Genomic DNA, 22305 nt, shown 5'->3' with positions numbered 1-22305 from the left:
GAGTACAGTGGCACGATCTTGGCTCACTGCAACCTCTGCCTCCCGGGTCAAGCGATTCTCCTGCCTCAGCCTCCCAAGTAGCTGGGATTACAGGCACCTACCACCATGCCCAGCTAATTTTTTGTATTATTATTTAGTAGAGACGGGGTTTCATCATGTTGGCCAGGCTGGTCTCAAACTCCCGACCTCAGGTGATCCACCCGCCTTGGCCTCCCAAAGTGCTGGAATTACAGGCATGAGCCACCGCACCTGGCCGAAGAAGTGTTTTTAATATCATTTGCCCTTTGTCATTTATATGTTCTGTAAACATCTTTCCCTTCTCTGTTGTCTTTCATTCACTTCATGTCATCTTTTAATAAGCAGAAGTTCTTAATAATGTCCTGTTTACCTTTGATGGCTAATGCCTTTGTGTGTTAATTTTTGTTGTTGTTGTTTACACCAGGTCTTAAAGATAGTCTCTATGTGTCCTTCTAAAAGCTTTATTTCACTAACTTTCAGATTTACATTTGTAGAGTCCATCTCTAATTGATTTTTGTTATCATGTAAGATAGGGGTCAGGTACATTTTTTTCCCTACATCGATATGCAATTGGCCCAGAACCATTTAGTAAAGGGCCTTCTCTCCACTTCAGTATCTTGTTCACAAATCAGGTTAATATACATTAAAATATATATTTGTAGATTTCTGGACTTTTTCTCACAAGTCAACTTGTTTTTTGCTGTACTATTGATAGGGATTATGTTGAATTTATATACAAATTTGAAGAACTGACATCTTTGCTACGTTTTTTAATCTATGGTTGTGATATATATAGCCTTTATTTAGACCTAATCTTACTGCTATCTTAATTTCTCTTAATAGCGTTTAAATTTTTACAGAGGTCTTAGATATCTTTATTTTTAGGTATAAATTTGGATGCTACTGTACATATTATTGAACTCTAAATTTTATTTTCTATTTGTTGATAGTATATAGAAATAAACTTTTTGTAAATTTTGCTTGTATCCAGCAATTTTTCTAAATTTATTATACTGTTTCTAGAGCTTCTTTTAGATTTCCTCTGTAGACAATCGTTTCATCATTAAATAATGATGGCTTTACCTACTTCTTTCCAATTCATCTGCCTTTCCTTTTCCTTGCCCTAGTCCACTTGCTAAGGACCTCCAACATTATGAAGAAATGGAGACAGTGATGCTTCCTTTTCTTGTTCCAAATCTCAGGGAAAAGTATAAGGTTTGTCATAGATTTTTTTGGTAGATAGCCTTCATTAAAAAATTTCCTTCTAATCCTAGTTTGCTAAAAATCTTTATTATAAACAAGTATTAAAGTTCTGTCAAATGCCTTTCCTGCATTTAAGATAATCATATGATTTTTCCTTTTTTCTGTTAAAGAGCTACGAAGACTGCTTTTTTTAAAAAAATGTTAAACCAACCTTGCATACCATGAATAAACTTAATAAAGACAATACATTTTGTTGTAATGTATTATCTTTTTATATACAGCTAGATTGTATTTCTTCATTTATTAAGAATTTTTTACCTATTTTGGAAAGAGATTGAACTGTAATTCCCCTTTCTATAATGTGCTTGTCAGATTTTGAAATCAAGGTTATACAGGCCTTATAAAGAGGTAGGTAGAGGGATTGAGAATTATGTAACTAAGAAGGGAGAGATGGATCTGGACTCGGGGTGCCTCTAGCAGAAACAAGGAGAGCAGTGAGATAGCATCCTTCCTGTCATGGCAGAAGCCACAAACAAGCACATCTAAGCCATCCTTCCTTTTTTTTTTTTTTTTTTTTTTGAGACGGAGTCTCACTCTGTCACCCAGGCTGAGGTGCAGTGGCACAATCTCACCATCTTGGCTCACTGCAGCCTCTGATTCCTGAGTTCAAGTGATTCTCGTGCCTCAGCCTTCCGAACAGCTGGGACTACAGGCATATGCCACCATGGATGAATATTTTTGTATTTTTAGTAGAGATGAGTTTTTACCATGTTTGCCAGGCTGGTCTTGAACTCCTAACCTCAAGTGATCCACCCACCTCAGCCTCCCAAAGTCCTGGGATTACAGGCATGAGTCACCATGCCCGGACTCAGCCATCCTTCTGAGCTTGGCATAGTATACCCTCATACACCACCCCCTACCAGCCTCAGTCTTCTTTTCCTCCATCTGCTCCCACAGCCGCCAAACTATACCTACAAGCTCCATCATGAGGCCACCTTCCCTCAGCTTGATCAGGAGTTTGCAGGTGTTATTACTTCCGGTCCACACAAAATGCCCTCCACCTTGCCAACCGATGGGCCTCTCCTCTTTAAAACAAAACACTGAGCCCCTCCCTCCAAAATTCCTTGATTCCATTTACTCTCCCAGGTAGAGCTGGAGAGGTTCTGGAGCCAGACTGCCTGGGTCTGGTCTTCAGAGTCACCACTTTTGAGCCCTGTGACCTTGGACCCCACTTTACTCATCCCTACATGGGGAACTAACAGTACCTATCCCCTAGGAGGAATGCATTAATATGTAAAAGCACTTTGTCTTTTTGATCCAACTCTTTTCCAAATGGCTGTCTCACAGATATTTAAAGACAGCTATCTGAACCTACATCCCAAGCTGTCTTCTCTTTGGGCTCAACATCCTCAGATCCCACAATAAATCTTCATATGATGTATGTGTTGTAGCTTTGCTATCACAAGAGGCAGGACAGAACCAAGGGCAGACAGCACAGTGACCCACCTGGAGGGCCTACATCCAGGATGCCCTATGACCAGATCACTGGCCTTGCCTATAATGCAAAGGGGTGGAGAAGGAAATATCCTCTCCTAGGGCACAGGACTTTCGAGGCTTGATTTTATTTAGTTCCAGTCTATGATAAAATCAGTCAAATGAAATGATTTTTATGCTAATAATATTTAAGACTGAATAATTAATTCTGACAACTTTGCTTTTTCTCAAACTAGATTGTCTTATAAAGCGTAACTTAATTGTGTTTATATTGTGCTAAGGAATTCTGGGTGTTTGGCCTTTGGCTTTCCAATACCTCCACAGGTCTTTTGCTTGTGATTGATAAGGAGTTACTCCAGGGCCCAGGCCTGTTCCGAATCCATTAGGTATCTTCCTTTTCACCGCAAACACTCCCAGATTTGAGGTCACCGTTTTCAAGTTGGAAAAGCAACCCAGAGGCCTGCAGCCTGACCAGTTCTTCGGGGCGTAGTTTCCAACAAAGCCAATGTAATGCCTCGGATTTGGGTCTCAGGCTAATGGGTCATGTTTCTCAGGCTTCCAAACACCAAAACGAAAATGAATGTTGCTGAGCTCTTTCAGAAACACGATAAAAACATTCAAAATAATGTTAAAGTATGTTCTAAGACCAAAGCAATCAGAATGAGAAAAAGTTGAGCAATACACTGGGAGCAGACATTTGCAATATATCTAATAGACAAACTCAAATCAAGAATATATGAAAATATATTTTAAACTTCAAAAACACAACTATAAAATGAACAAAATACATGAACACAGCCAACAAACTGGTATGAAGAGATATTTTATTCTGATTATCAATCAGGGCACTATGAATTAAGGCCACAGTGAGATACCATTTTCTATCTACTTGGTAAAATTAGAAGTCTAATGATACCAAGTGATGAAAAGAATGCAAGTCAACTAACTCACATATTGTTGATACGAGGATATATAGGTTTAACTGGCAAAATAATTAACACTATCTTGTAAAATTAAACATTAATATCATGACCTAAAAGTTGTATTGCTATACCCTAGGGCAGCGATTCTGAACCAGGGTTATTCTGCCCCCACCCCCAGGGGACATTTGTCAATATCTGGAGACATTTTTAGTTGTCACAACAGGGGTGGAGGGCAGGGAATGCTATTGGCATCTAGTGGGCTGACACAAGCATGCTGTAAAACATCCCACAACGCGCAGAATAGCCCCCACGACAAAGAATTATTCAGTTCAAAACGTCAACAGTGCTGAGGTTGAGAAACCTTCCCTAGGGATACTGAAGAACCAGTGTACTAGGATGAGAGTCCAATAATGTTCTCAGCAGCACTATCTGTAATTGTCAAAAGCTGGAAATGACCCAAATGCCCTCTAAAGGGAAAAAATAGATAAAGATTGTGGTAAATTCCAGGCAGTGAAAATCCATATTGCCAGCTTCACATGACAATATGGACGACCACCAGAAACACAACGCCGAGTGACCAAAACAAGTCCAAGAAGAACATACATTTTACAACAAAGTGCAGAAAATCAGAATTATATAATCTAATGTGTCATATGTGTGTAATAATACTTTAAAAAATACGTCCATTGAAGTACAGAAAAAAAAGTAAAAAAAATACTGAAAAAAAACCCCACAATAAAACCCCTTAAGACAGTGATAAACACATATTTAAGTATTGGTTACCCAGGCCTAGGGATGGGAGATTGGGAAGCACAGAGATGGAAGTTAGAAGTAACACCTTGCTTTTTAGGTTAGGTCATAGTCTCCTTGATGTTCTATTATATTCGTAAATATTGTATAAAATAAACTAGAATATAATCATGCAAAGACCAGTGATGGCAATGTGTCATGAACAAAGGATTATAATTAACCCAACTCTGTACAATTAGGATATTTTTATTTATTTATTTTTTGAGACGGAGTCTCGCTCTTTTGCCCAGGCTGGAGTCCAGCGGCGCTCTCTCGGCTCACTGTAAGCTCCGCCTCCTAGCTGGGACTACAGGCGCCCGCCACCACGCCTGGCTAATTTTTTATATTTTTAGTAGAGACGGGGTTTCACCGTGTTAGCCAGGATGGTCTCGATCTCCTGACCTCGTGATCCACCTGCCTCAGCCTCCCAAAGTGCTGGGATTACAGGCATGAACCACCACGCCCAGCCTACAATTAGGATTTTTAAATATGTAATGGAACAATTTTTTTTAAACTTTTATTTTAGGTTCAGGGACACATATACATGTGTGTTATATAGGTAAACGACATCAAAAGGGTTTGTTGTACATATTTCTTCACCCAGGTACTAAGCCTAATATCTAATAGTTATTTTTTTCTCTTCCTCTCGTTCCTCCCATCCTTTGCCCTCAGGTAGGTCCTAGTATCTGTTGTTCCCCTCTATGTGTCCATGTGTTCTCATCATTTAGCTCCCACTTATAAGTGAGAAGATGCAGTATTTGGTTTTCTGTTCCTGCATTCGTTTACTAAAAAAGCAGTGTAATTATGGAGCAAGGGCTTTATCTCCCTCTATTTAACAATTTTTTTTTTTTTTTTTTGAGACCGAGTTTCGCTCTGTTGCTCAGTCTGGAGTGCAGTGGCGCAATCTTGGCTCACTGCAACCTCCAACCCCCGGGTTCAAGCGATTCTCCTGCCTCAGCCTCAGTAGCTGGGATAACAGGCATGCACCACCACACCCAGCTAATTTTTATAATTTTAGTAGAGACAGGGTTTCACCATGTTGGCCAGGCTGGTCTCGAACTCCTGACCTCAAGTGATCCACCCATCTCGGCCTCCCAAAGTGCTGGCATTATAGACATGAGCCACCGTGCCCTGCTTAACAAATTTTATTGAGCACTTACGTGCAAAGATGCTGGGGTGCAGTGGCTAAACAAAGTCCCCATCCTTGGATTACAGACCAGTGAGGGAAGAGACACTAAACAACTCACTGTAGCAGGAAGTATTTAACCCATGGGGCCCAAGTTACCCAAAAAGACTCTGCCATGCTGTTGAAGCAAAACTTGGCTGTTTAAAGCCAAAGAGGACCTGAGTAAGGGACAAGATGGAATTCTGTACATGACATTCCCTTGTGCAACATGTCTACTGACCTAGGATCAAGTCTAGTTTGCCTAGCTGACCTCCAATCTCTTATCACCTCTCCAACTTCGTCTTCCACTTTCCCTTCATGAACCTCCTCACCCTAGTCTTACACAGTCTACTGATATATCAAGCTTCCACCCAACATCAAGGGCATTTCATTCTTGGAGTCCTTGCAAGAGCCATTCTTCCTGACTAGAGTTACTTTTCCTGCTCTGTTTTTCCAGGAGACCCTGCCCAGAGCCCTGGCTCCAAGGGACATTCAATAAGTATTTGCTGCCTGCTGCAGTTCCATGGCCCTGAGGACCTAGCACAGCGTTCGGCACAGAGGCTCTTGCTATGCATGATCCAAGGGCAAGATTGACAATTACTTGGAGATGACCTCAGAGATCTCCCCATGTTGCAGAGAAGAAGGATGGGGTCTGGAGAGGGCAAGACCAAACAGGTTGCCAGTAAGAACTCTGATCTCCTAACATCCAGGCCAGACTCCTTTATAACATGCCAGGCTACCCCATGAAACTAAAGCAGAATCTAAACTGTTTTCATCACTGCACGGTTCCTTCGAAGCACGGTTCCTGAACCGTGCTTGGCAATCCTTCTTTCATACAGCACAGAGAAAAATAATGCCTCGTATTGGACGAGGCTGCGTACGGCTCCCAGAAGACCAGCCCAGAGCCCAGTCACCCCAGACTTGCCTGTTGTCCTGAAAGCCTAGAGGAGCAGTGCCTTATGACCCATTTGTGGCAACTAGTCAAAAAGCTGTCTTAAGGTTTAGATAAAATGCAGACATTTAAACTGTCCCATTTAGTTCCATAAAATGCATAGGACATATAAGATATTCATAGAAATATTTTGTTACATTTATGGTAAAGAACGTGGCCCTCCGATCTTGGTCTGCAGCCTTCTGTGTTACTGAATCCTTAAATTGCAGTTTGATCTTGGCCTCACAGTGACTCACACTTTCTGTTAACTTTAAGGCTGTTTCTAGGTCACCAAGGGCCTAAGGTAACATTTGAAAACTTCCAATTAGCAATTGTAATCAGTTAAGACAAATATCTGGCCAACTTGAATCAGTGATTTCACTTAAAAGTAGAGTTTTGTTAGCCATCAAGTTTTTTAAAGTTTCTGCAAAAGATTTTACCAGCCAAGAGAATGAAAAGACATCTAACAGAGCCCAGCTGTTGCTCTGATGTTTCCATGGTGAGAACCCAAAGTTAGACAGGAAAGTATTTATTGTCCCTGTAGCATGCAAAGTTTAGGAGGAGTATAAAGTATAGCTCATGGATCCCTAATATACCCAAGAAGCTGGACTATGGGCTAGTACCTTAATACATAAGCCATTATTTTGCTATTTTGCTTTAGAATCAAATAAATATTAAAGGGTCAAGCATATTATTTCTGCTGAAACATGGAGTAATTTAACATAATGGAATTCAAGTCTGCAGAGTACAAACATCAACAGAAAAAAAACACAATTAGTAACTGGGGTTACAGATTTATTCAGGTGTAAAACAAATGGATCTAGTGATAACTACAGGCTATGAGGCTTGTCACCAGTTTTTGTGTATACCTTGACTTTGTGTTTAAAAAAAAAAACAACAACTTTATTCTAAGCCACAGATATTCGTTGCTGGCGCGATCTCAGCTCACTGCAAGCTCCGCCTCCCAGATTCACACCATTCTCCTGCCTCAGCCTCCCGAGTAGCTGGGACTACAGGCGCCCGCCACCACGCCCAGCTTTTTTTTTTTTTGATATGGAGTCTCGTTCTGTCGCCCAGGCTGGAGTGCAGTGGCGCGATCTCTGCTCACTGCAAGCTCTGCCTCCCAGGTTCACACCATTCTCCTGCCTCAACCTCCCGAGTAGGTGGGACTACAGGCACCCGCCACCATGCCCGGCTAATTTTTTTTGTATTTTTTAGTAGAGACGGGGTTTCACCATGGTCTTGATCTCCTGACCTCGTGATCGGCCCACCTTGGCCTCCCAAATTGCTGGGATTACAGAGGTGAGCCACCACGCCCTGCCTTTTTTTGTATTTTTAGTAGAGATGGGGTTTCACCATGTTAGCCAGGATGGTCTCGATCTCCTGACCTCATGATCCACCCGCCTCGGCCTCCCAAAGTGCTGGGATTACAGGCGTGAGCCACCACGCCGGCCAATGTTCGTTGCTTTAAATGTCCCTCAGAAGTTGACAGAGCAGAAGTTGACAGAGAAACTAGGATGAAGATAGGCTGCATTTTTCTAAGAACTGTGGAAACAGCAGGAACTAAGCATAGTCCCCTCATGAGATTTCAGGAAGGCAGCCTTCAGAGGCAAAAAAACAGCCCTGCTCAGGGTCTTTCTTCAATCTGTCCCAAGACCTTGGTGGATCCAGGTCTTATTTCACCCTTAAAATGAAGGAAAATACACTGGAATGGAAGACTCCAGTTCTGGCTGTTATAACTAAAAAATCCAGTTGTGTGGACATGAGACATGTTTTGTCACTTCCAGAAGTTGAACAATGACTAATCTCATGTGTGTTTTTCACTTATGGGAAGAGACCACCCTCCTAAACCAGGACAAGCTCAAGCCTGTTGAGGGTGGTCTTGGGAGGTCCAGCAATGGGGGTGACTGACACTGTCTCTAATGCATGCCTCAACGTTTCCTGCCTCTCCACACCACTGGCAACCTCCAGCCTAGAGATTCGCATCCTTAAGGCATATTATTTTAAAAGGTGAATGCTCAGGCCCTCCTTTCAGAAACTGCATTCAATTGTCCTGGGGTAGAACCTGAATGTGGGTTATTTTAGATGCTTGGCAGGGTTGAGACTACCCTGGTCTAAGTTATCAATGTTTCCCAGTAGCTCGGCATCAATAGCCACGACCTATGTCCCTGCTGCCACTCTCCCTTGCCTCCAATCCGATCCCCACCAAGCAGGCGGGCAGACAGGCAGCTTTTCAAATGTGCACAACTGAGCCTCACATACTGACTAATAACCGGACTCTGTGCTGTGGTTTCCCAGGCCCTGCAGGACCTGGTCTGCTCACTGTGCAACCTCATCTCCACCCTGTGCCACCTGTCTCCGGCCACACGCTACAGCCTCACCTCCCAAGATGCCTATTAGATACCCAGATATACCAAGCCCTTTTCTCCCTTTGCCATTGCACATGGCATGCCCTTGGCCTGGGGAGCTCTTCTCTTACTCTTCTCATCCTTTGGGACTCAACCTAAATGCCTGAGGAGTTTTTCTGGACCAGCCCCATCACAGTTTTCTCTTTTCTAAAGAGTTTTTGCTATTTTTAATGAATATTTACTTACAGGAATTCATACTCCCTTTGAGAAAGGAAGTATGCTTATACTACTACTGATAACAGTTAAGTCTCCTTTGACCAGAAATAACCACTGTTATACATTTGGTGAATAAACATCTAGATTTTAAAAAACCATATTATTCTACAATCTTTTTACATAGCAAATGATTTGACAACTATGTTAGCACTTCTGGTATTAGTATTGCACATTTCTTCTACCTGCTGGTGGCATCCACCACATAAATCATCCAAAAGTAGACGTTTTACTGATCTAGCTAGTCCCCAGTTGTTTGCCATGCTGTACCACAGGGATGCAGTAATGCCTCTCCCTGTCCATGTCCTTGTGCACTTCTGGAGGGTCTCCTCAAGGATATATTCTCATATCCCTGTAACCCTCTATCTACCACATGGCCCTGCTGGCTCGCTTCAAAAGCCCTCTTCTAAAGCTACTCATATTTACTTGCTATAATATTTGCACTCTGTCTTATGAAACTGTATGTTTTGTAAGGTTCATGTTCACCACTGTATTCTCAGATCCAAGAACATGGGAGGCACAAGGAAATAGGAGTTGGGGTCTAGTACGGTGCCTCACACCTGTAATCCCAGCACTTTGGGAGGCTGAGGCAGGCAGGTCACATGAGGTCAAGAGTTCAAGACCAGCCTGGCCAACTTGGTAAAATCCCATCTCTACTAAAAATACAAAAATTAGCTGGATGTGCTCACGTGAACTCAGGAGGCGGAGGTTGCAGTGAGCTGAGATTGTGTCACTGCACTCCAGCCTGGGTGACAGAGCAAGACTCTGTCTCAAAAAAACCCCAGAACAAACAAAAACAAAAATGAAATAGGAGTTAGATGAACAAATGAATATGATTTTGTTCCTTTAGTCCCAGAAGACAGTATTCCTGTCTCAACAAAATCAGTAACTGTAATATCAAAGGTCATAAGATGTCACTATTGACTAAGAAGTCTTTTAACGTAAGGCTACTCTGAAATAACACACCTAGTATTGGGGGCTTCTCTTCTAGAGATCTGGTGGCTTGCTCATTTACTTATAGACATGAGCTATCATGGATGTGGACCCAAGTCCATAAATGCAAACAAAAACACAGGTAGAGTCCAAGGTACTTCATACTTGTTTTTTCCTGATCTCATGATCAAAATTATCTGACCCTCCATTTGGAAGGCAGTTTTGCAAAGCTTGTTATGAATGAAAAAATATATAGAAAAGAAAAAATAGCTTCTGAAGTCTGGTAATGCAGTATGTGTTTCATACCAGAAGGCCTGCCCACATGCATGCAGTCATGACATGCCCACCCCCACCATCCCTGCTCCATCCAAGGACCCTGGGAGACAAATACCTGCACCCCACAGGCCCTGACAGGCCACCTCCTTATGAGGGCTCATCTCTAGTCAGTTTTTAATGTCATGTTTATAAAACCAGAACCACATGGCTAAAAAATAAAAAAAAAAAACCTCAGGAATGAAATTATTTATCTGGGGCCATGTGGATACGGTAATTGAGTACTCCTGAAGTGTGATATAATAGTCTCTGGATTCCTCACTGAGCTATCATGTCTTTGGGAAGTATGCTCTCTCGGGACGATCAAAGGCATTTAGGCTACACAGAATCATCCCAAATGTGCCCAGGCTTTCTTTGGCCTCTTCAACCTACATCTTCAGAGTTTCATTTCCCTATTTGTTCAACCTTCATCAATGAAGAGTTACCACCAGGCTGCCTCCACAGGCTCTTATCAAGAAAAAATAATCTCATTTCTTTTTCCATGGCTGGATTTGATCAACCCAGCTTAGTACTCCTTAGATAGCCCCTGCTCCATCTCCAAAGGGATCCTGGGAGTTGCAGAGGGCTATAGAGAGAAATGCTTATTCTCTAGCTGGATGACCCACACCCAATGCCTGCATGGACTGCCAGCAAAAATCGAGCCTTAGAAAGTGCTGTGAACATTCAGAACACAGAGGAGAAAGTGCATCTTACAGGAGATGTGGGGTTTGGACAGGTCAAAGGGAAACTTGGCCCTAAAAGAAAATTCCCAAAGCAAGTAAAAGATTCAACTAGGAACTTGAACCTTTCCATCTGAGGTATGTTCACTTCCATTCCCATAGTAAACAGCTGGTTTCTTCCAGAGCCCTCATACCACCTAAGTCCACTCTAGCCTGAGAAACAGTCACACTTGATGATAACTGATGTCAAGGTTCATTGACTTGAAATGTGGGTGATGTTCTCAGTTTCTTCATTTCATGAGATGAAAGTTCTGTGCATTCTCTTGCTGGTTTTCCCCAGCCAGTTCTCTGCTCATGCAGTTTATTTTTCCTGGGTTAGGGCCTCTAAACTAGAGCTTCAACCATCACCTACAGGTATTGGAGTTCCAGAAGTGCCTATCCAACTGACTATGGGAATTTCCACCTGCCTGACCCATAGATACATCCCAGAGCTTACTGACTGGCCCCAGGTTACTGATTGCCAGAGAATCACCTCAGGCCCCTTTGTCTTTGTCACCATGCAATCCAGTCATTGTCCTACAAACCACAGCCTCCTGCATTCTCAGCACCTCCCTGTACTTTCCCTTCTCTTCCCCTGCTTCAGTCAGGCCCCCTCCACTCCTTCCTGGACCAGCAAAAGCCCTGCACCAATCTCTTTGTGCAGCCTGCTCTCCCCCAGTGAGTTCCCCACGCTGTGCCCAGAATGCTCCTGCAGAAACACTACGCCTATTTTCACTTAATCATTTGAAATTCATCAGTAGCTCCACTTGGCCTTAAGGATAAAATTTTGCCAATTTCTTCAGAACCTAGAAAGATCCTCAGATTCAATTCAGGGAAGTTCAAACCCACAAGAAATTTGCAATCTGGTCACAATGAATATTTGAGAAACCAATCCTGCCCCAGATACCAGGAGCATTGCAAAGTAACTTCTTCCTCATGTCCCAGTGCCTCTGCCTTTATTCAATACAGTTCCTCCCATTTCCAAGCCCACTCTCCCAGCCTTCCCAGACCTCTTCTCTCCAGGCCACCCTTTGCTTTTCAACACTCAGCATGAATCTCTTGGACACTGCTGAATCACTGACTGTATTCCAATCATACTTTTGTCAGGAGGTCACCACCCTTGTCAGTGAATCCCATTTATAACAAGTCACTTACCATCAGATAAATCTTCCCAAGTAGCTACTTGCCACTCATAGTACCAGTGGTTGTTAATCTGGTTGTTGTGAAATCCTCTAGCATGTTTATGCGGGTGCACAAAATATTTTCTCTAATTCATGTCCATATTCATTTAACAATTACCTTCTTTAACAGAGTAATATCCGTGAATGCTTCAGGGCATGGATTGATGATAATAACAGCACTGGGCAAAGCACGTATTTGTGTTAACTCTCCCACCACCGTATTAAGGAGTACAGGTACCATCATCCTGAGTTTACACACAGCCACGCCTATGCCCTCCCCCACCTCACCTGCTGCTCCTTCACCGCACACGGCCAGCCTTCCTCCAGGAGCCAGGGCTGAGCAGGTCACCTGAGTTGCAGATTTTGTAGATTAACGTCATATAACACCCCATCTCACAGTATGTCTTTTGCTTGCAAATAGATTGCTCATTGCCAACTGCTTCCAAGAAAGAGAAAGGGCTGCTCTACTATTCTGCTATTCTACTGCAGACTCAGGATGAATTCTCTAATCCTGGCAATGAAGTTTTGTGGACAAGGCATGGGAAGCTGTGCTGTCCTAAAACTTAGGCATGTAAACACACCTCCTTCCTGTCAAAACATGGGAAGATGAGCTCACCCCCCAGCACAGTTCCATAATTAGGCTCCCCGATTTGCCCACTGCTTCCTGTGGCTGGTGGAAAGATGCCAAAACTCTTCTTCACTCCTGCAGGAAAATAGAAAACACACCCCTCCAATTGCCTCCCTCCAGCTCCCACTCCAAAGGCACAGCCCCAAGGCTTGGCTACCCGCATCCTACCACCTGCTGGGCCACTAATTGGTATGCATCAGTTATGAGCCATCAAAAACTGAGGATGGCTTAGGTCTCTGCTCCTCCACAGCCTCACGATAATTGATAGTTAACTGTGGCTTCCTTTTAACTATGAGTTTCTGTTCTCTATACCTTCCCTTACTCCATCGCCAAGGTAGTGGTTACTTACGACTAACTGGAAAGCCTTGTTCCAGTGTTGCAGCTATTGCTCTGAACATTTTCAGAAGTCCCCTCTATAAAATGTCTTCAGTGCCCATTTATGAGAAAAACAAGCAAATCAGTAAGTACGATTTCAGGATCAAAATCAAACAGTGACTAAAAAACAATACAGCTCACTAAGATTACCAAGTTCCAGTAAAACATTTGCTCTGAGTGATTTTTTGCTTTCTCAACAAATCTAATTCATCCTCAAAAGATATAACATTCTCACTACTGAACACATTCTATAGATTCAGAGAGTACTTTCAGGTATGTTAGGTTCTGAGTGCAGGCTATGGACTCTGACTGCTTGGGTCCCAACCCAGCAGAGCCTCTGTAATCTGGGGACAAGCTCCTTAACCTCTCTGTGTTTCGGTTTCCTCACCTGTAAAATGGGGACGATACTCCTACCTTCTTCATGGAATTTACAATACATGTAAAATTGTTCAGTCCAATAGCCAGCACAAAGTTAATCCTCCATAAATGCTGGTGTTAGAATAGGTAGTTAGGCAGATATGACTAGGGAAGGAGAGTATCCCCCAACACCAGGAATGTCAGGTGACCATCAAGTAATGGCCTGGCAGTTGTTAAACTGTCTTTTTAAAATAATAATTGGTCATAGCTGGTGCCAGTGAAAGGCGGTCTCCTAAGAGAGAAAAAACACATAAAGCTAGTGATCAGCAGCTTCCCAGTAAGATCTCAGGAGGTGGGTGACTGGGCTCAAGCACACGCACTAAGAGGCAAAATGGCAGAGTTTAACTGGTATATGACCTTCCTCTAGGAACACTGGAAGATAAGGGGAAACCGCCTCAAGTGAGCATGCATACAACTTCAGTAAACACAGTGCACACGCAGCCCCTCCCAAGTGCCAGCAGGGCACTGCGCATGCGGACAGCCCACCTAAGGGAAGAATCAGGGTAGAAGAGACACAAACCCTGGAACCACGTCAATGTATAAAACCCCAAGTCAAAGGCCAAAGAGTGCACCTGGATCTCTTAAGGCGCCTGCTTGGCCCTCTTCCAAGTGTATTTTACTTGCCTTCGTTCCTGCTCTAAAATTTTTTAATAAACTCTCACTCCTGCTCAAAAACTTGTCTTGGTCTCTCCGTCTTTTGCCCCTCAGACAAATTCTTTCCTTCAAGGAGGCAAGAATTGAGTTGATGCAGACCCGTATAGATTCGCCACTGCTAACACTGGCTCCATCCCTACCTCTTCCATTGCTTACCTCCTAGACATGGAAGGAAGAATAGCATAGCATTTTCCCAGGACAATGCAGAGGCTGCAGTTAAAAAGAGGACACACATTGCTGAGCAAGCATGATGCCTAAAAGCCACATGGGACGGGACTCACGAACTGGACACCATAACAAATATATTTAGTGCATGTGATGAGAGGCATCAGAAATTCAGTTAAAAGATATTTGAAAGACAGAAAAAATGGTCAAAATATTAATATCTAAAATGTGTAAAGAATACTTATATTCTACTTTGAATCTGAAGGTTTTCATATTAAAAATAAAGACTAGTTGTAGGTCAATTAAAATAGGCAAACCATTCAGGAGACAAATGAGCAAAGAATATTTACAGGCAACACTAAGAAAAGGAAATGTTAATAGCTAATGAAGCAATTAAAGTTGTACAGCCTCAGTAGTAATAAAAAATGCAAATTACAATGCTGAGGCATTTTTCACTTTTCAATACTACAAAAATTATGAAAACCTCCTAACATTCAGTGATGATGTGGGAAAATGGTGAGTCATATGCTGATGGATAGTAAAATCATACAGCCTTTGTGGAGAGCAATATGGCAATATCAATATTTAAAATGTAAATGTCCATTGTCTCGAATTCTACTTCTAAGAATCTGAGAGTACTAATGCTAACAAACGTGTATGTGCACCAGTGTGTATGTTCATTACAGCAATTTTGGTATGAGAAAAAAACTGGAACCAAGCCATAGCAAAATGTATGACAGCATCATGGTATTATGGTATATCTATATATTGGAACATTAGCAATAATTTTTTAATGTACCATTAAGCAATAATTTTTAATGTACTGATATGAAAAATATAGATCCAATAATAAATACAGCAGTGTGCATTTACTAATGGCTTACTAATTGCCAAGTACTCAGCATGTATTTATTTCCACAGAATAACAGAAATAAGGGTTATTTAGGAGAATGGTGAGGACATGGACTCTGGAGCTAGACCACCTAAACTGTAGAACCAGCTCCACCATATATTAGCTGTGGGACCTTGGGCAAGGTGCTTCAACTCCCTGTGCCTCAGCTTCCCCTCCTGTCACACAGCATTAATAACAGTACCTATATCGTGACATAATAGCAAAAATGGAGTTTGTACACTTGCAGTGCTTAGCGTACTGCCTGGCAGATGATTAAGTGTTCCGTAAAGGCTAGCTGCTGTTGTGGCTGTTACTGTTATATTCATCTTTGCACTATATGGTACAACTCTCTTCATTTTACATCACATAGTTGGCACCACATCTTTAAATCCTATCATTTTTATTTAAAAACATAAAGAGTTGCTGTTTATTCAGTGCCTACTATGAGCCAATGGCCATATATAAATTGGCACATAGCTATTTTGGGAGAGCTGGGTTCTGAACTTGCCCTCCCATGCTTCAATACCTCCACATCCTATGCCCAAGACCACAGTGATTCTAAACACCCCTCTGGTGAGGATTTGTGGAGACTGAGTGCTTCCCACTCCTTAGGAGTGGTAGTCTGTTCTCTGCCAGGTGCAGGCTGAGCTTCCAGTGCTGGTCTCTGCACCCTGCCCCACACCAAACCCCTGCCAGACTTCTTCCTGCAGCTCAAGTGGGCTCTCCACTGCCGCATCAGTACTCCTGGCCTGCAGCCCACCTAAGCATGGTCTCTCTTGCTCCTGGAACCAGCTGAGGCTAGGCCACATCTTCTCTCTGCTGCTCGAGGGTCAAGTATGTCTGTAGATCAGACTACTGTTCTCCTGACTACAAGCTCAAGGCTTGGCTACAACTCCTGACTCCCACAAGACCCATTTATATATACTTATCACTTTGCATTTATTAGAATGAGGACTTCTGTGAAACATACATTAGTCAATTTTTCTGTAACCCTAGTGTAACTTACATGGAAAAAAATTAGCAATTCTTATATGTAACTTTTTTCCTTCTTGACCATCAGTTGAAAGTATCGGCAGCCAAGAGAAGAGTTGCCCACTGCTGCTTCTCAATGCAGATTCCTCACCTCCACTTGAACATTTCTGGTAGACTGTGCCAGGTTCCTCTTCCTCTGAACAGGTTTGTGAAGCCTGGCTGTAGACTGTCACACCTCTCTTATATAATCATTGTTCTCTCTTGCCAACTTGTTTTATGCTGGTGTCACATTCCATTATGTCAATTTTTTGGAGTGATGGATGTGTATGAAGCCGATTAGAATTGGATTTGTTGGCATTTCAGTTACTGAGAGTAGCATGAGATTCAGTCAAGGCTTGGTCCCCTAACAGTGTTCAAGCATATTTCCTGAGAATTTGAAGCGTGAAACTTTGCTAAATGGACTTAAAATAAAAAAAAAAGACTCTACTGTAAACCATGTAGTAGCCCAGAGTAACCAGTCAGCTGTGAAAGATAATTCATATCTCATTTAAGAAATCTGCTTCCATGACATTTGTTTGTAAAATGCCAATGGATTTTTTTAAACTAGAAATATATTCTATAGATCTGTGTTTTAGCTGAGTATATTCTCTGAAAAAGAGTCAATTTTGACCCATGCACATGAACATTTAAGGTAGGTGCACAGAGTTCCAAATGCTTCTAAGAAAACTACCCTTTCCAATAGCCAAAACACTCTCTATCTCAGCATCATGTGGATTATATAACCAACAATCTGCCTTCCCCTAAGGCAGAATTTCTCAGATTCAACACTACTGACATTTTAAAACAGATAATTATTTGTTTGGCAGGGGGCTATCCCGCACTAAGTAGAACAGCATTCCTGGACTCCACCCACTAGATGCCAGCAGCACCACCCCGTCCCAGTTGTAACAACCAAAAATGCGTCCAGATGTCTCCTAGGTGGCAAAATCACCCCGGTCAAGAACCACTGCCCGAAGAGACCACTGGGACCAATCCCGGCCTGCACAGTCCAATCTTCCCTGGACTCATCACATAGTCCCCTCCCTCTCCATGTGTCCCTCAATCTGGCTTATCTCTTGCCCTTCTCCAACCCCTCAATCTTCCTCTGTGCCCTGGGAACTCATGATCAGCCATCAGCAAAGTCCCCTATAGTCTCAATCTCTTCATGGAATATTCCTTTGACTTCCTTGCTCTAACACCAAATCTAAGAATACTGTTCCCCATAGCCCTCACAGATAACACAGTGGATTTTTCTCTCATATGCCACATACTCTCCTTTGCCAATTTCCCCCAACCTCCCTCAAGAAACCCAGACCCTTGGGACAGGGGTTGGCAAACTACAGCCTGTGGGCTACGTCTGGCCTACCACCTGTTTTTATACGGCCTGTGAGCTAAGAGTGGTTTTCACATTTTTAATGGTTGAAAAAAATCAAAAGAATAATATTTCATGACACGTAAAATTCAAATCTCAGTGTCTATAAATAAAATGTCACTGGAATGCACCCATGCTCATGCCAGTACCAGTGGCTGATGGCTGTTGACGTGCTACAAAGGCAGAATTCAGTTGAGTAGTTGCAATAGAGACCGTCTGGTACTCCAAGCTTAACATGTTACTTGGCCCTTGACAGAGAAAGTTTGCAGACCCTGCTGCTGAGGCACGTGGCACTAGTCTGGACCCTCCACTCCCTAACCAGTTGTCAACATCCACTATCTGCCAGGTCACTCTTCCATGTATATTAAAATATACACATGACTGAAAGCTGCATGGCACAACTGTTAACATTAGTGACTAAATGAAGTTCAAAATTACTTCTATAGTTTGGAATGTTGTGTGGAAATCAGCAGGATGAAACTGAAAGTTCACGTGTTAAGTCCCATGCAGTGTTTGGTATCAGAAGGACTGACACACAGAGCAGGAAGCAGCCCTGTTTTTGTCAACAGAGGAACCAGGATAAACAGAATAGTTCAAGGGCAGATGGGGTACCTCAGGAGAAAGAGCACCCATGCCTGGAAGTGTACCCCATCTCTTGGGAACTTGACAGAAAGGGCTCCTGCTTTGGGCTAAATTTTAAGAACTTTCTAGCACTAAGACTTTTTTCCCCTTCCAATGAAATTTGTAAACTTTAAGTGCAAAGATGAAACTCATTATGACACACACGGTCCCATAAAGATGCTTTTAGTTGACCAATGACCAATAAACTTGTACCTTACTGGGCAAATGCTCAGTGTAGAGTTGTATTTCCTAAGAAACCAAAGCAAACAAATCTGAGTTCAAGCTCATATTAGTCTTTATTAGAATTAAAGCACATAGCTGGCTTAAGTCTACAGGGAGACTAAGCATTTCTCCAAGTCTTTGAATTTTTGTATTTACCTCAAACAAAAAAATACCTACAAGGAATGTAAATCAAATTGTCTCTCTAATCATCTCGCTTGAGGAATATGTTTAGGAGTGGTTGGCTGGGATGTGGTTGACTGGGAAGGAGTCTGTATATTTTGGATATTAAGAGCCAAGGGCCCAGCCCTTGGTCATAGCCCTTAGTCCTGTGATTTGGAATAGGCACTTAGCCCCATCTGTTTTCTCACTTGTACAATGAGGTTAATAAAACCTGTCCTGTCTGAATCTTACAGAGGATGATCGTGAGAGTTAAATTCAAATGATGCAAAAGGACCATCTGAGTGGAGACTGCCCTATATTTTTTTAGAACAACATGAACCCCTTTCTAAAACATATTTCTCCCTTCTTTACAAAAGTTGGCATCACTTGGGTGACTGAGTTATAAAATCTAGCCCCAAATCTTTCATATGTGGCATCTGCAGGCATGTTGCTATAAGCTAGCGTTAGGTGCGGCCAGGGCATTTGCAGAGATGAAGAGCAATGTGCATATATGTACATGAGGCAGCTTCTGTGTCTTTCAAGGTCTGCAGGGGACAGAACACAATGAGCCACTTGACTCTGAGGTACTGTTTGAGGCACAGATGTTGAGCAGGTGACTAAGCTATGCAGGAAGAAATCATTTCCCATTCTGCATTTCACCACCACTTCCCACTATCTCACTCCCACCTCAACAAAATCATGCTGTCACTTTGGGGCCACAGGCAAAATCCCTCCAACAGGCTTCGTAAATGAAGTCACTTCATAATCATCAATCTAGATAGATAAAACATCACCTATCTTTACAAGCTGCAAAGTATATTTTGCTCAAATGCTACTAAATTAATGTTGAAGTAATAATTCCAGTAAAGTGAAATTCCAAAAAGAATGAAGCAAACAGCATTCAGAGTGGCATCTCTGGCCTCCTGTTTCAGATCCTACCGAGCCCAGCACTTCAAGACTGTGAACCGTGCCCAGGATGGTCCACTTCCGTATCATCATCCTTACCAGCCTATTGCAAAGCATTGTCACCTGAACTCACAACACAGGAATCCTCGAAAAGTGTAACAGCAAGAAACAGACAAGGAACAAACATGATGGAGCAGGAGAACACCAAATACTACTGACAAGGTCCACCTAACTCCTACCCTCAGCATCTTCGGTGGCTTTATACGCAGGCCTTTTTCAGAGGATTGTGTACAATTTCCTCAATTCTCTTCATGTTAACTTCTCAAGCCAGCTGGAAGAGAGCTTCGAGGGCTTTTTCTTTGAGAACTGGCTGAGTTTCTTTAAGATTCTAGATCACAAAATGCAATGCTCATGGTAAAGGTTCTCTTTCCTTAATATGTTTAGAAGTTTAGGTCTTCTTTTCACTAAAATAGAGCTGTACACAGACTCTCAGAAACATAAAAACCTGTAGAGAGAGGGCATCTGGGGTTATGAGGTAGAAGAGGGGTGTCAACATAGACCATGGTTGCACATCTATGTCAGACCAGTCCCTCCTCCTCCTGGGATAACAGGCATCTGAAGGCATGGCCTGGGTCCTGCTCAAATGATTCCATGGGTATCAGATTGTTTGGGGCACCTCTTGGTGCTGGTGGGGTATTTCCTTAGAGATGGAGAGGAGGGATATATCTTGATCACTCTTTCTTAAGGTCATCCAACTTATTCTGAGTGATTTTCTTCCTCATAATGTAGCCTGGTGACCTAAATTTGACTCCCAGGAGGATCTCTATGATGAGGGAGGATGATCCAGCCAAGTGATATGAGCACTTCCTGCTTCCAGACTATCAGCAGCAGGATGGGAATGTGTTAGTCAGCCCCTGTGGATTTGGGTGGCAGAGATTGGACCCTAAAGTCCCTCATCCCAGCGACCTCAGAGCATCCATTTGAGAAGATACAACTGGACCCAGACTCTGGAGCAGGCATGGCCAGCCTTTTATTGTACCTCTATACTATAGAACCACTCTGGGTTTGGCAGATTTTGTGAAACTTTATACTTTAAATACATATAATATCTCATAGGATTGCCAATCATTCCATTTTTTTCTATCTACCATTCTCGTTCTTCCTCCCAGCCCAAACGTGAGGCTCAAAGGGACAGAGATCATACCTTTCTATTTATATATCTTCATGGCTTCAAGTAGTCCTGGCCTCTAACAGACACTCAATAAAAATGTTTCAGACTAAATGATGGAATTAGTGTGTACTGAAATATATAGAGACAGCTATTTGGAAACTCATATGGGTTTTTTCTGTTTAACTTAAACCAACCCAGAGATATCCCTGTATTGTCAGGAGTATCGCGAGACTCTTCCAACCCCACATTCCTACAGTGGTTATTTCTAGGCCAAAGTTTTGTGTTTTGAAGTCTTTTCCATTTGATAAAACACAGCTTTTCTGAACAGATATTAACTGAGATAGTAAATAATATTTTTTAAAAACAGGTAGCTGAAAAACAGTTCCTGGGATTAGTAAGATCAAGTCTGTAAAAGTCGCCAGGGGCCACCCTGTGTGGGAAATCCACCGAGATGTTTGGCTGGTGGTTTAATGGTCAAGAAGAGGTAGGGAGCAATGTTGGGTGGGGGACGAACTGGCCAGCAGGGAGGGGAGAGTGGCAGGCACCTGTGGGCTCTCTTTTGGATGGCATCCTTGCACCCCTCTCCACTGCCAAGTTAATGCTTACTTTTCACGCAGATCTCGCACTTGGTTGGGCTTGAAGCTGGGAGCTGACTGGGAGCAGGGACTGGTGGGGGCCGACAGGGTGCTCTTGATGCTCTGCACCGAGTGCCTGCGGCTCCTTCTGCGGTCCAGGCCCCGGTGCTCGCCCCCGCTACTGGAACACACGCTGGCCCTCCTCCGGTCCCGGCACCCACTGGGGGGTGGCTCCGTGGTCTCATCGCCATCCTCGTGCCTGAGCGCCACCTGGAAAAGCAGAGCACGCCCAGTGCAAGGTCAGGCTTGGCATCCTTTCACAGACCTCGGGTGTGACTGCATTTCAGGATTGCCCTAATAGGGATTTTTAACTCTGTCTTCACAAACTGCACGCCTCAGCTTCCCTGCCAGGTCTTCACAACCACATGTGTCCAAGCCAAACACAGCCTGGGCACTGGAAGATGCCTGCCACTGTGGGTTCTTCCCATCAAACAGACATGAAGCAGGCAGCCAATATGACCAGTGAGTCTGAGAAATATTTTTGTAATCGGATATGATCTAACTAACTCTGTACCCCAGCATTTCCATTTCCCGGGCCTTCATCTCTCCTTGCCCACCCCTGTCTCTTTTCTGCTCCATGAGCCTGAATCCCTCCTGAAGCCTAGTGGTGGCCGGTTCCCAATCAGTCTTGAGCTCGCTTTCCCAAAGAGGGTGCTCAGAAGTGGCCAGAGCCACAAGATCCAGGTGAATGGGAACTGGCCTCACCCATAAATCTTTCTAAGAGGACTAGTGCCACAGCAGGTACTGTTTAATTTCAAAATCTTGGCTGACAGCTGCTGCACTATCAG

The 22305-nt window shown here is 43.0% G+C and overlaps 1 protein-coding gene across 13 annotated transcripts in view; it reads right to left on the bottom strand.

Annotated features, from left to right (window-relative positions):
• FHOD3 (formin homology 2 domain containing 3) overlaps positions 1–22305 on the bottom strand; it is a 479946-nt gene that overhangs the window by 129757 nt on the left and 327884 nt on the right. For all 13 annotated transcript variants that reach the window (XM_031003628.3, XM_055368089.2, XM_055368091.2 and 10 more), the window contains one exon: positions 21489–21727. In XM_031003628.3, the coding sequence (XP_030859488.2) occupies positions 21489–21727 (239 nt within the window). The remainder of the gene's footprint in view (positions 1–21488; positions 21728–22305) is intronic.

Source organism: Gorilla gorilla, chromosome 17, assembly GCF_029281585.2.
Source record: "Gorilla gorilla gorilla isolate KB3781 chromosome 17, NHGRI_mGorGor1-v2.1_pri, whole genome shotgun sequence".
NCBI lineage: Eukaryota > Metazoa > Chordata > Mammalia > Primates > Hominidae > Gorilla > Gorilla gorilla.
Note: the sequence above shows the minus strand (reverse complement) of the source record. Positions and strands in the feature narration are given on the sequence as shown.